Source organism: Leptinotarsa decemlineata, unplaced genomic scaffold (genome assembly GCF_025532065.1).
Source record: "Leptinotarsa decemlineata unplaced genomic scaffold, Ldec_3_MD MMD2_tig00026328_RagTag_RagTag, whole genome shotgun sequence".
Lineage (NCBI taxonomy): Eukaryota > Metazoa > Arthropoda > Insecta > Coleoptera > Chrysomelidae > Leptinotarsa > Leptinotarsa decemlineata.
Genome location: NW_027412688.1, coordinates 3,467,512 through 3,479,940, shown reverse-complemented (window position 1 = coordinate 3,479,940; position 12,429 = coordinate 3,467,512). Strand labels below are relative to the sequence as shown.

Below are 12,429 nucleotides of genomic sequence, written 5' to 3'. Positions count from 1 at the left end.
GCTAAATTTCTGACAGACTTCACCGATGCTGGACTGGAAGCTTTGTCAATCGACTATTTTATATGACATGCAGGACCTTGGGAATATGTGGCATGGGTTGCAGAAGGACTACAAAAATCGATCGTTTACCATATTCAATCCACTACCTACATGAGGTGTCTACTTTATCTGCGCCATCCCCCCTAAAAGCAATGTGTTATATAGTCTACTTTGCTAACAAAAAGAATGTTTTTTGTATGAATTTCCAAGGTGTGTAAAAGTGGGAAATGTATGAGTCATGTCTCTAACGAGTCGTTCTTCGACGCTTCCCGTGGATATCAATAAAGTACTACCATACACTATCTTTCTCGACGTGGTCCTTGTTGAAAGACAAGGTCATATGCTCTCAGTCCCATTGATAGAACTGAACTTTTACTAGCATTGATTTGAAGATAATGCTGCGTAGATTAAAAATGAATGGGGCTATGTCTCCATTCAGCAACTGCATTGCGGTATTCATGTCCCATGGGTGGTATGATAGATGTATTTGTGTATCGATGGCACTTACGTTCATTTTGGAGAATGCAACTCCTTTCAAAAAGTTCGAGGTACTTAGGTTAGGTTGAGTTAGGTCCAAAGTGAGTAGGTTTATTCGACCCTCCACCGCAACCGGTGGAGGGTCGAATAAACCTACTCACTTTGGAGCCAGCGGAGCTGGCTCAAAGTTTGTGCTCTGCGGTTTCATTTTTTTTTTCAAACAAAGGCAACACACACTGTCTTCCGACAATCCGAGTCTCTGCATATGATTCGAGTGACAGTGATCTGTAAAATGGCCTGTTAGACATCCTATAGTACAACAACTGTTTCTTTTTCGTAAAATCAATATGAACTGATGAATAATATAAATATAATATATCTTCATTCATTTCAAAAATTCAATCCTCCAAATGAGTGCATTCGAACAAGAAAACTTGGATAAAATTCAACAAATATTTAGAGAGAACAAGATAATTTGAAAACCCTCACAAATAAATTCACAGTTACAATTAAAATCAGTAATTTAAACAAAACACTTAAACGACGTATAAGCCCTTTTCTTGCAAGAAAAATACTTTAAGTTTCTCCACTATTTCTATCCTCATTTCTAGGTTATCCTCATCCATAATCATCTGGAGTCCACTTTGCGGATCGGTGAGTTGTACGTCGTTGAACAAATGCATGATCGATTCAACCATTCGAAATTCCTGGTCCTGGTTCAATTCATATTTAATGACGTTTATGATGAACTTAATGTGTGGTTGCACCTCTTCCCATGTCAACAATCCCGACGCGTGAGCTGCGACAAAAAAAAATGTGTTGAGAAGGTACTTCAGTAAGTATTTTGGAAAATGTTGTGTGAACTCGAAAGCAGCGGTGTGTCAGAGGGACCAAATATAGATTTTATCAGCAGAATATTTGAAATACTTCTATAGAGTTACTAGATTGTAATGGAATGGAAAATTATGGAATTTTCTGAGTTGGATGCATATATTTTGAAAATTTGAAATTCAAGCAATACGAGGTCTATTCGAAAAATAAGGTGATTTTTTATCTTTCTCGAAAACTATTCAGTTATTCATCAATTTCTATTATGTTCCCTTCAAAGTATTTCCCCTCAGTGTTTTTTCTTATCTTCGAAGCAATTCTAATATGCACTTTTTGGTATATCCTTGAGTACTCTCAGCGATTCGTTTTCGCAATTCGCATAACGCCGTCCTTTCATGGATATTTTCAAACTTCGGAACAGAAAAAAGTCACAGGGGAGCAACTCTGGTGAATACGGTGGCTGAGGAATGGTCACGGTCGAGTTACAAACAGGCAATGAGGAGTAAGCAGGTGCATTATTGTGATGCAAAAGTCATGAATGGAATGACCAGATTGAACCTCAGAACCACAGTGGATAATGACTGCATGAAGATTATAATAGGAGAAATGAAAATTTCTGTTTTTTACCACTTTTATTTGTAACTAACGTTGCTGCAGTTTCGTCCTATATGGACATTTTCAAACTTATACAATATTGTATAAAATTTATACAATATTGTATAAGTTTGAAAATGTCCGTATAGGACGAAACTGCAATAACGTTAGTTACAAATAAGAGTGGTAAAAATATAAAAATTTTCATTTCTCTTTGCATTATAATTTCCTAGCACGTAGTAACGGCTACATCTATCAATTTATTATAATATTGGTCTGCTAGATTGAAGTGTTCATCTCAGAGATGTTTTAACATGATATTTTTTTTCCTAGTAAAATGTTCGTGGTCGATATTATTTAATAGATATTTATTTTTATGTATATGCGTAAGTATGTTTCTAAAAATGTTTGTCTTATATCGCATATTCTTGCTTGTGAAAAGAGTAAATTGCTAGAGAAGGTTGGTTCTTTTCCATACATGATTTACAGAAACGAATTCTGAAAAATTAAATACCAAGAAAATTTCAAGAAGCCATTTTACTGAGTATTACTTACCTTCCATTAAGTCTATACCATCAACTCTCTCGGTACCTCTCATATTCAATTCCCCGGCTAATAAATACATCATCATACGGATACATTCGTGCTTGTTGCTCATTCGTGTAAGGTGAGGCATTTTTTTTGTCCAAAAGTAATTTTTTTTCGAGAAACTTTGGAAACCGATATCTTCAAGTCACTTGAAATGGAAACTGAATTTCATGAAAGTGGTGGCAGGTATTCCAAACTCTTTTTCATTGGCATGGGCGTACAAAGGAAGGGGGTATTTCGAAACTTGCAGAAAAGAAAATCAAATCAAGCGATGTTTTGAGAATTAAAACCGTAACTGAAGAATAACTTTTTATTTCAATCAAATAGAAGTCAAATTTTATTAACCGTTCACAGAAATTACAGAATAGAGCTTTGAGAGTAGATAAATTCGTACATGAAGACAGACTATGAAGCTAAAAATGAATAAATTCCTCTATTCGATAATTTGTAGCTGCTGAATCATGAATTCACGGATTCAATTCTGCAAAGGGTTCTACCTGATTGTTATTATTTAATACGCTTTTATTAGCGTCACTTGTGTGTATGTATGTTTGTATGATTGTTTGTAACTCTCCTTGCTTGATCTATTCGCGGGCAGATGGCGCTGTACGTAACTTCTTTGATATATCGACATCATTGCTTGATCTATTTGCGGGCAGATGACGCTGTACTTAACCTCGCTGTATTTCTTCATTTGGAAAAAATATTTTTTTTATGAACGCGCCTGCTGACTCATTTGTAACCCTCCTTTGCGTGCCTGCTGCCTTGGGAAAATATCAATGGTCATTTGTCTAAATAAATCTTGGGTGATGTTGACAAGAGCGGTGGTGGTGCTATAGAATGCACGAAATGAGGGAAATGCTATGTAAGAAGTGATTATGATAGTTTCAATACCGAAGACGTAATGAATACAATCTACTGAGAAACGAATCTCAACCTACTCAACATAAAATTGAAAATATATTCGTAATGAGCTTTTTATTGACATCTATTTCTCATAATGTCTTCTCTGAAATGAACTAGCTTCATGAATGGAAACAAATTGCTTCACTTTGTCAGAAAATTCGAAAGAATTTTTAAACAGCAACTTCGAAGTGACCAAGTCTGTGTTGTCGGCGAGAATTCAGGATGAGAAATCCCTTATATTCAACACTGTGGACTAACAGGCAAACAGAAACAAAAAAATAATAAAAAAATACTTCCTTCAGCCATTCAGTATTTTTGTATCTTCATTTCTTCTTTCTTTTTTATTATTATTTTTATTTTCATGCCTTATTGTAACATGCAAGCCCTAAAATTTTATACTTTTGAGTTTTCGGCATTGGTGGAACAGCAGGTGTAAATGTAAAGTGAAAATTAAAAAATTTTGTATTTTATTCGAAGAACAATGAATGTATTATCATTATTATTATTCTACCTCAGAAGGAGTTGCTGGTCAGCCGCTATACCTTATGCTCCGACCCATTCACAACTATAAAGTGAGCGTTCATTGGAGCCAAGAAATATGTACCTAGAGCGAACTAATAATGATAACCTTCGGCTGTTATAGCTTTTGTTTTTATGATTACTTATTCTATCATGATTTAGGTTTATTTGACGAACGCCACTGTGACTGGATCTGAAAAAACTTTATCAGTATATGTATTCGTAGAGCAAGTTTCATGGATAACTTTTTTCTCAGCAAACGGATGCAAGGTTTCACAAATTTTCTATATTTGTTGAAATATTTGTTTTTTTTTCAATGTAGGGGAGATGGGGGGAATGATAGCCAGTGGGTAATGGGAGCCATCTTATTAATAAGGATTGGAATGCCTTATTGTAACTTCTGAACGCCCTCTACGCTTGACCTTAAGCTGTGATGGCTCATAGATACAGCTGTTATTTAAATCAGTTTGTTTTAAACTGTTGACCGGAGAGGAGTGAAATTGTGAAATCTTGTTCTAGACATTCGTGCAAGTTATTGGCGCGGTAAGTATTATTGGTTTTGTCTAATCCATATTATTTTATCACTATAGGTTCGTGAAAGTATGTAATTTCATTGCATCTCATCTGATTTTCTTTCAAATTATGCTGTTTTTGATTTTAAACATTTTAAATAAAAAATGCACCTTGAGGTAACAGGAGCCACAATGGCTCCCATTACCATATTATCCTAATGTTTATTTCAGATGCCCAGGACGTGGAAGAGAAAAACCGATAAGGGTTTGTGGACATCAGAAGACCTCCAAAGGGGTGCTAGGTTGGTGGCTAATGGAATGGGCATAAGAAAAGCAGCTACTCAATGTAATATCCCCTACCAAACCGTCCAGAGAAGATCAAAAAAGGGCAACTTGCAGTATTCGGCGCAATTAGGCAGACGTCCTTGTTATACAATCGAACAAGAAAAAGAAATGGCTGCCCATCTAATTGAGCTCTCTAACATGTTCTATGGTTTATCTAGATGGCAATTTTGTCGCCTTGCCTATAGATGCGCAGAAAATCTTAAGATAAAGCATCGATTCAATACCCAGAAGCAGCTAGCTGGAAGAGACTGGTTGAAAGGTTTTTTGAAACGAAATCCTACCATTAGTTTCCGTAAGCCCGAAGCCACGAGTATCAATCGTATCAAAGGTTTCAACAAAACAGAAGTCACACGATTCTTTGAAAATTTCGAAGCAGGCAGTTATGTCCAAATATAAATTTCAAAAGTCGAATATATATAATATGGATGAGACCGGCATAACAACGGTTCAAGAACCAGGAAACATTTTAGCAAAAAAAGGGCAAAAAAGAATAGGTTCAGCAACTAGTTGGGAACGTGGCAAAAATATTACCGTAATTTGCGCCATGAGTGCTGTTGGATCATATGTGCCACCTTTCTTATTGTTTGCAAGAAAAGGATTTCCTCCATTACTAGCTAAAGGCGGACCCGCTGATGCAGAATGTCAGGTCACATTCAATGGCTGGACCAACGATGAGATGTTTCTGTTATGGCTGAAGCATTTTGTTAAATTCACAAAACCGAGTCAAGATCAACCAGTTCTGTTAGTGCTTGGAAATCATTCTAGTCACGCAACACTTGAAGCCTATAATTATTGTAGGAACAATCATATAACTATGCTTTCACTACCACCGCATATTATAAGGAATGTAATCTATACATGAGATTAAATCATGTATCCCAGATAACACCTTATGATGTTGCAAGTATCTTTGATAAAGCATACATTAGAGTGGCCTCAATAGACAAAGCAATATCAGGTGTTAGATGTAGATGTAACATCAAACAATTAGAAAAAAGAGCAAACAAAAAAATTGATAAAACCTCTAAAGATCAAAACGGGAAGTTTTTGCTTAATCACCAGAAAATGAAAATATCCAAACGCTAAGTAAAAAAGTCTGCATCAAAAATAAATTAAAAACACAGCAGAAGCCGAAAAAGTCCGAACACAAAGTGGAAAAGGCGTTTTCCGAAGAATCATCAAATTCGGAAAGTGAAACAGGATTTTATGATGACGAAGAATTTGATGATCTTGATGATGACGGAATTCGATGTATTATTTGCGACGATATTGGAAAAAATGAATTGTGGGATCGGTGCACTAGTTGTGGAATTTGGGCACATTCTGAATGTTCAGGTGTAGAGAGTCCTGAAGGATATATTTGTGACTTTTGCTTGGACAGGTAGAATTAGAGTTTTTTGTTTCTATTTTTGTTTTAATTTTTGTTTTTACCATATTACTTATATCAAGTTTATTATATGGCTTTTCTTAGAAATTATTCTTACTTTAACTAATAAAATAACTGGCGGCTCCCATTACCCGCATGATGGGGTAATGAGAGCCAAATGCATTTCTCAACTTTTTTTTATAAATTCTATTATAATTAGTTTTGTTCAAAAATGCCATATGTAACAAAAATATATATGTAAACCTTCCTATATCAATATTTAAATTTGATTATAAGCTAGAAAGTATGATTCAAAAAAAAAATTTCCTTAGATGGCTCCCAGTCTCCCCCTTTCCCCTACTCTTCGGAACTGAGACATCGGAAAAAAGTATTCGTTAGAAATTCCATCAATGAATTTAAGTTGCTTTGTTTTGCTTTAAGGCAAATGAAATCATGCATAGACACAGCAGGTCTACTAGAAATCTATTTTGCTATGGCCTATTCACATATATCCTCAATATCATAGCATGGGGTTGCAGTAATGAATTCATCAGAGTATTCGTAGCACAAAAGCGCATTGTTAGACCAATTTTCAGCATTGAACACCGAGACAGCTGTAAACCAGTATTCGTTAGGGAAAAATTATTACCGGTTCCCTCCATATACATTCTTAAATGTATAGGATTTGCTAGATCTAACATCCATGAACTAGAAACAAACGCAACGGTGCACAGTTACAACACACGTCATGGTGATGTTTTGCGTATTCCAAGTCATAAGTCAACGAAATATAAAAAGTCCCCTTTGTATAATGCCATAAATCTGTATAATAAATTACCAGAGCAGATCAAACAAATTATCTCTGATAAAGTGTTTCATGGTAGAGTAAAGCAATTGCTGCTGCAAAAATGTTACTATAGTTGTGATGAATTCCTGGAAGATGATTTCCGTTGAGCAATGATTTTACTTATTTTTTTTCTCTTACTATTATTTAGTGTTATCTTCGACGCCTGTTCCATATTTTTACTAAGGAATTTATATACGTGTCTTGTCTATATATGTGTATGTATGTGTGTATGTTTATATATGTGGGTGTGTGTATGTGTGTATATATGTGTATGTGTGTATATATGCATATATGTATATACACATATATGATAAATGAAATACCTACCTATTTTATTCGTATCACACTGTTATTATGTTCTATATATATATATATTAATTTTAAGTTATTGACATATCATATGTACATACTGTACCTCAGTGGCAAATAAATAAATAAATAAAAATAAATAAATAAATAAATAGCTCATAGATGAATAATCCAAATATTGCCGACTAATTTTTTGGTCCATTTTTTCACCGCCACCTCTCATATTTGTTAACAAAATCGATGATGCAATATAGTTATTTATGATATGAGATATGAGTTTTTATTTTGTGAGTGAAAAAGGCTGCGAAACGAGCGTAACGAGTTGAGCAATTTCACGAATAAAATAAAACTTACTTTTTTGTATAACTCTCCTGTTTTCATAATAAAATCGATACATTTATTATTTCTGTTTAAGTCTGTTTAAAATCTCTTTTTCCGTTAACCAGCTGTCGCACTCCAACGAACGACAACCCTCAAAAGTCGAAACTTGTGCGAGCCAAGGATTAACGAGGTCTTACCTTTTAACGTGTGATTCCTAACACACTTTGACGTCTTTTGTCAGTTAATTATTTTCATACTATCACATTTGCTGTGAAGTGGCCGTGTCAGGTGACGCTGAATCACCTGGTTACCAACAAACATTATTGTTTACAGCTAACGCGTTTTATTTGAAGTCACATTTAAAGTCCTTGCTGGTGTTTAATGTCTTGCATAATGAAGAATAATATTGAGGAATTGTGAGTTCCTGATGATATTGAAGAGGCTGCAAAAAGAGCTTTAATTGAATTGTTACCAAAAAATCGGCTTAGCAGTACGACATCGCATATTCTAATATTCTTAGCTGGTGTAGACTTAAAAACGTCAAAGGAAATTTCAGCGAAACCGTCGTCTCAGCCTATCTGGAAGAAAAATCAGAAATATGGAACTCGTCAACATTGTGGAGCAAGTTTTCAATGAAAAAATTCGAGTGGGTTCGTTAAAAATGGTGTTAATACAAGCAAATGTTTCAAGTAATAGCATTCTCAAAGCGAAAAAAATGGAAGTTAGAGGCGCAAAACATGAAAAACTTACGTTTGAACAAGACCAGAGGTTTATAAATGAGGCGCTAGATGAAAAATATTTGATGATAGAAGTTGCTACAATTATCGGAATATATGTAGCTTGCCGGCGTGAAGAGCTCTGCCATTTATTAATAGAAGACAATAAATTAACGGATAAATCGTTGATTATTCAAATTCCAAATTGCATTGTTGGAAAAAAAACATTGAATATTTTAATAAATACGTTGCATTACGCCCTTCTGTTATCAATCATCAACTTTTTTTTCTGAAAAACACAAATTATAAATGCAGTACCAACTCAGTCGGTATAAACACGTTTGGGAAAATGCCCTATAACATTGCTGAGTTTCTGAACCTCCCGGAACCAAAGGAATATACAGGTCACTGTTTCAGAAGGTCTTTTGCTTCTTGACTAGCAGAATCAGGAGCAAATATAACGGATATTGAGGAGCACAGAGGATGGAAGTCTACAACAGTAGCTGGGGGTTACATCGAATAATCTATTTCTTATAAAAAGCCTATTGCTGAAAGAATACTCCCAAGAGCTAGCTTCAGCGTTACATCATCCTTCTCTTCACTTCAAAAATCAAACGATAATGCCCATGAAATTGTCAACTCAGCTACTTCAAATATATTACAAAGCTCTTCACCATCGCAAGGTATCATTCTCATAGTTCAGTCCATGGCCTGAAGCTATCCGATTATGAGAGAAGAATTACCTTTGCGGAGTTCTCCATTATTAAAAATCAAGAAAACGACCAATTTTTGGGGAATATTATATCATATGAATGTCCAAATGATAGTATTATCCAAAAACTTATAATTCACTTATCTTAATGAATGACACCATCCATTTTCAATTCGTATCTAGATTGGAGGAGCCTGAGGGAGCAGATGTCTCTCAACCCCAGGAAAACTGTTTTATTCCCCTTCACCAGGAGGAGAAAATTTAACGATCTAACGATCTGACTCAATGGTGAGGTCATTTCATTTGGAACGGATGTAAAATATCTTGGTACACAAAGCCAGACTGTCTCTATGGACATGTCGAAGGATTTGTGGTAGAACTTGGGGTTTAGATCCCAAACAAATCCATTGGATTGATGTGATGATTGTCAGACCAATGATCACTTCTGGTGCAATTGCCTGGTGACCGAAACCTTCACAGAAAACAGCCCAGGCTAAGCTCTCTGACTTACAGAGACAGGCTTGTCTGGCTATCAGTGGTGCCATCAGTACTACACTGTCAGCGGCCATGGAGATCCTTCTAGATCTATCTCCTCTACACATTCTTCTGCAGAGAGAGGCTAGATGGACTGCTTATAGACTTGTGCACATTGCCAATTGCACTAATCAATTTAATGCAGAGTGCAACAGAGTGTTGGTTGACACTGGAAGTCACAGCATTTTGGAAATGACCTCTGACTCACCTCGATAGGAAGACTCAACAGATTTTCTCTGGTCTGGATTTCTGGCCATACTGGCCTGGAAGGCAATGAAGCTGCTGACTCCCTTGCAAAGGAGGATGCTGCAAGCAGCTTCATCGGACCAGAACCTGCCATTGGCATCGCTTTAGGCTGAATGACAGACAAGGAGATTTATGGACTTCTGAAAGATTCTGCCAAATGGCTCACACCAAGGTGTTTAATCGAAGCTTGATACCAAAGAGTTATTGGACTACAGTAGGGATGGAATACGATGTCTAACAGGTCTTCTCACAGGCTACTGTCATTTGAATCATCTTATGCAGAGACTTGGACTGTCGGGAGACAGTGTGTGTCGCTTCCATTTGGAAAATGATGAAACAGCAGAGCATATACTTTGTGTTTGCCCCGCTGGAGACCGAATCAGATTTTCAGAGTTTGGCAGAGCCGTACTCTCACCATCTGACCTGAAAGACCTCTCACCACACAAACTAATCAGCTTCGTTAAGAAGCTGGGTTTAATTGGTAGAGTGTGAATGCGTGTGAGCCACAATAAAACCTTGCGTGTTGTAGTGAATGGTCGAATAGACTCACTCACTCTTCACCTAACCTAACCTAACCCAGGATTAAAGCTAGATAGCTTGAATACTCTTGAATACTTTGGCTTTCTATTTCTTCATCTCTTCAAAGAAGGATGTAGGAATTTTCCAAAGAAAAGAAGAAAGCAATCAATTTCGAAATAAATACTGACCAGCAACTTTTCTGAGGTGAATGGTAATACATTTATTGCTCATCAATTGAAATACAGAATTTTCCAAATTTCAGTTTACATTTCCCATGGCTGGGATTGAATCAAATAAGCAATTGAATGGAATTACTTACAGTCATGGATGGCATGAGTAGATTCAACTCATTCGAGACACAAAGTCGTAATTTTATGAATAAAATGAGTGCTTCATCTTATTATGTTATCCAGATTGATGCTGAAGAGGTAATAAAGCAAGTGTCTCATTCCGAAACATTGGATGTCAGCCATTGAGGAGGAAAGTGTTCCACCTAAGCGAAATTTTACTTCTTTCATATATTTCAATGTATAGCAATCCTGTGAATCATATCTGATTCGATTTCATAACGAATGTTTGGGGTATAAACTGAATAAAAAATGTGTTTTGTATATATTTCAATGTTCAAATAAAAATAGCTGTTTCAAAATTATTTTTTCTTTCTTGTAATCCAATATTTATATGAAAATAGTTGTTTCGAAAGGCTTTTCCTTTCAGTTTTGTGTCTATAAGACACTTATTCGCATGATCCACACATCTTTGTAGATATTTTATAAAATTCTTTCCTTCTTCGTCAGATTTCAATATTTTCCTTCATGAACATGAAGAAACAGGGATTATATCATCTCTAAAGTGAGTGGGCCTATTCGACCCTCTACCGCAACCCGCAAGGGTTTATTGTGGTTCACACCTATTCAAACTCAGCCAAATAAACCCAGTTTCTGAATGAAGCCGATTAGTTTGTATGGTGAGTGGTCTTTCACGTCAGATGGTGAGAGTACGGATCTGCCGAACTCTAAGAACCTTATTGGGTCCCCAGCGGGGGTGGCACAAAGTATATACTCTGCTGTTTCATCATTTTCCAAATAGAGGCGATACACACTGTCTTCCGACAGTCCAAGTTTTTGCATATGATTATTCAAATGACAGTAACCAGTAAGATAGCCTGTTTGACATCGTAGTTCATTCCTAGTACCAGAAGTTCATAAATCTTCTTGCCATCCAGGTGTTCAATGTTTGTTTGGCAAAGCCCAAAGCTATGCCAAGGACAGGTTCTGTCCCGATGAAGCCGCTTGCAGTACCATCCTTTGCAAGAGAGTCAGCAGCTTCATTACCTTTCAGGCCGTTATGGCCAGGAATCCAGACCAGAGATAATCTGTAGAGTCTTCCTATTGTCCTATCGAGGAGAGTCATTTTTGGCAATTTGCTACCAATTTGGACGCTGCTCGGTGGGAGCCAAGAGCTTTCAACGCCGCTTGACTGTCTGAGAATATTTTTATTGACTTGTGGGTGAGGTTGGATTTATCCAATCTCTCCACAAACAATTCAATACAGTCGCATAAGTTCCTAGGCCGATAGATATCTCTGTCCTGGGTCTGCGACTGAAAACACCTGCACCAGAACCCGAAGGTGTTTTTGATCCATCTGTGAACTACTAACAACCTGCTCTTAGATTTCCTTCTCCCAGAGGATCCAGTCCTCTCTACTCGGGAATAGTGCTTCATAAGGCAGTTCGTAGTTGATCGTTGAAGGCATTTCCAGAATGCTGTGACTTCCAGTGTCAACCAACAGTCTGTTGCAATCTGCATTTATTGGATTTGCGCAATTGGCAATGTGCACAAGTCTGTATGCAGTCCATCTAGCCTCTTTTTCCAGAAAAATGTGGAGAGGAGGTAGATCTGGAAGGATCTCCATGGCCGCTGATGGCACCAGTGATAGCCAGACAATCCTGTCTCTGTAAGCCAGAGAGCTTCGCTTGGGCCGTTTACTGTTAAACCTTTGGCCACCAAGCAACTGCGCCATAAGTGATCATTGGTATAAATCATTACATA

The 12,429-nt window shown here is 36.7% G+C and overlaps 1 protein-coding gene across 1 annotated transcript; it reads right to left on the bottom strand.

Moving 5' to 3' along the window:
• Nucleotides 1–876: 876 nt before the first annotated feature.
• LOC111509584 (uncharacterized) lies at nt 877–2,704 on the bottom strand. Its single transcript, XM_023165350.2, has 2 exons — nt 2,494–2,704; nt 877–1,315 (listed from the first exon to the last, which is right to left on the bottom strand). Exons 1-2 carry the CDS (start codon nt 2,612–2,614, stop codon nt 1,053–1,055), a joined length of 384 nt encoding a protein of 127 aa, XP_023021118.2. The 5' UTR covers nt 2,615–2,704; the 3' UTR covers nt 877–1,052.
• Nucleotides 2,705–12,429: the final 9,725 nt, after the last annotated feature.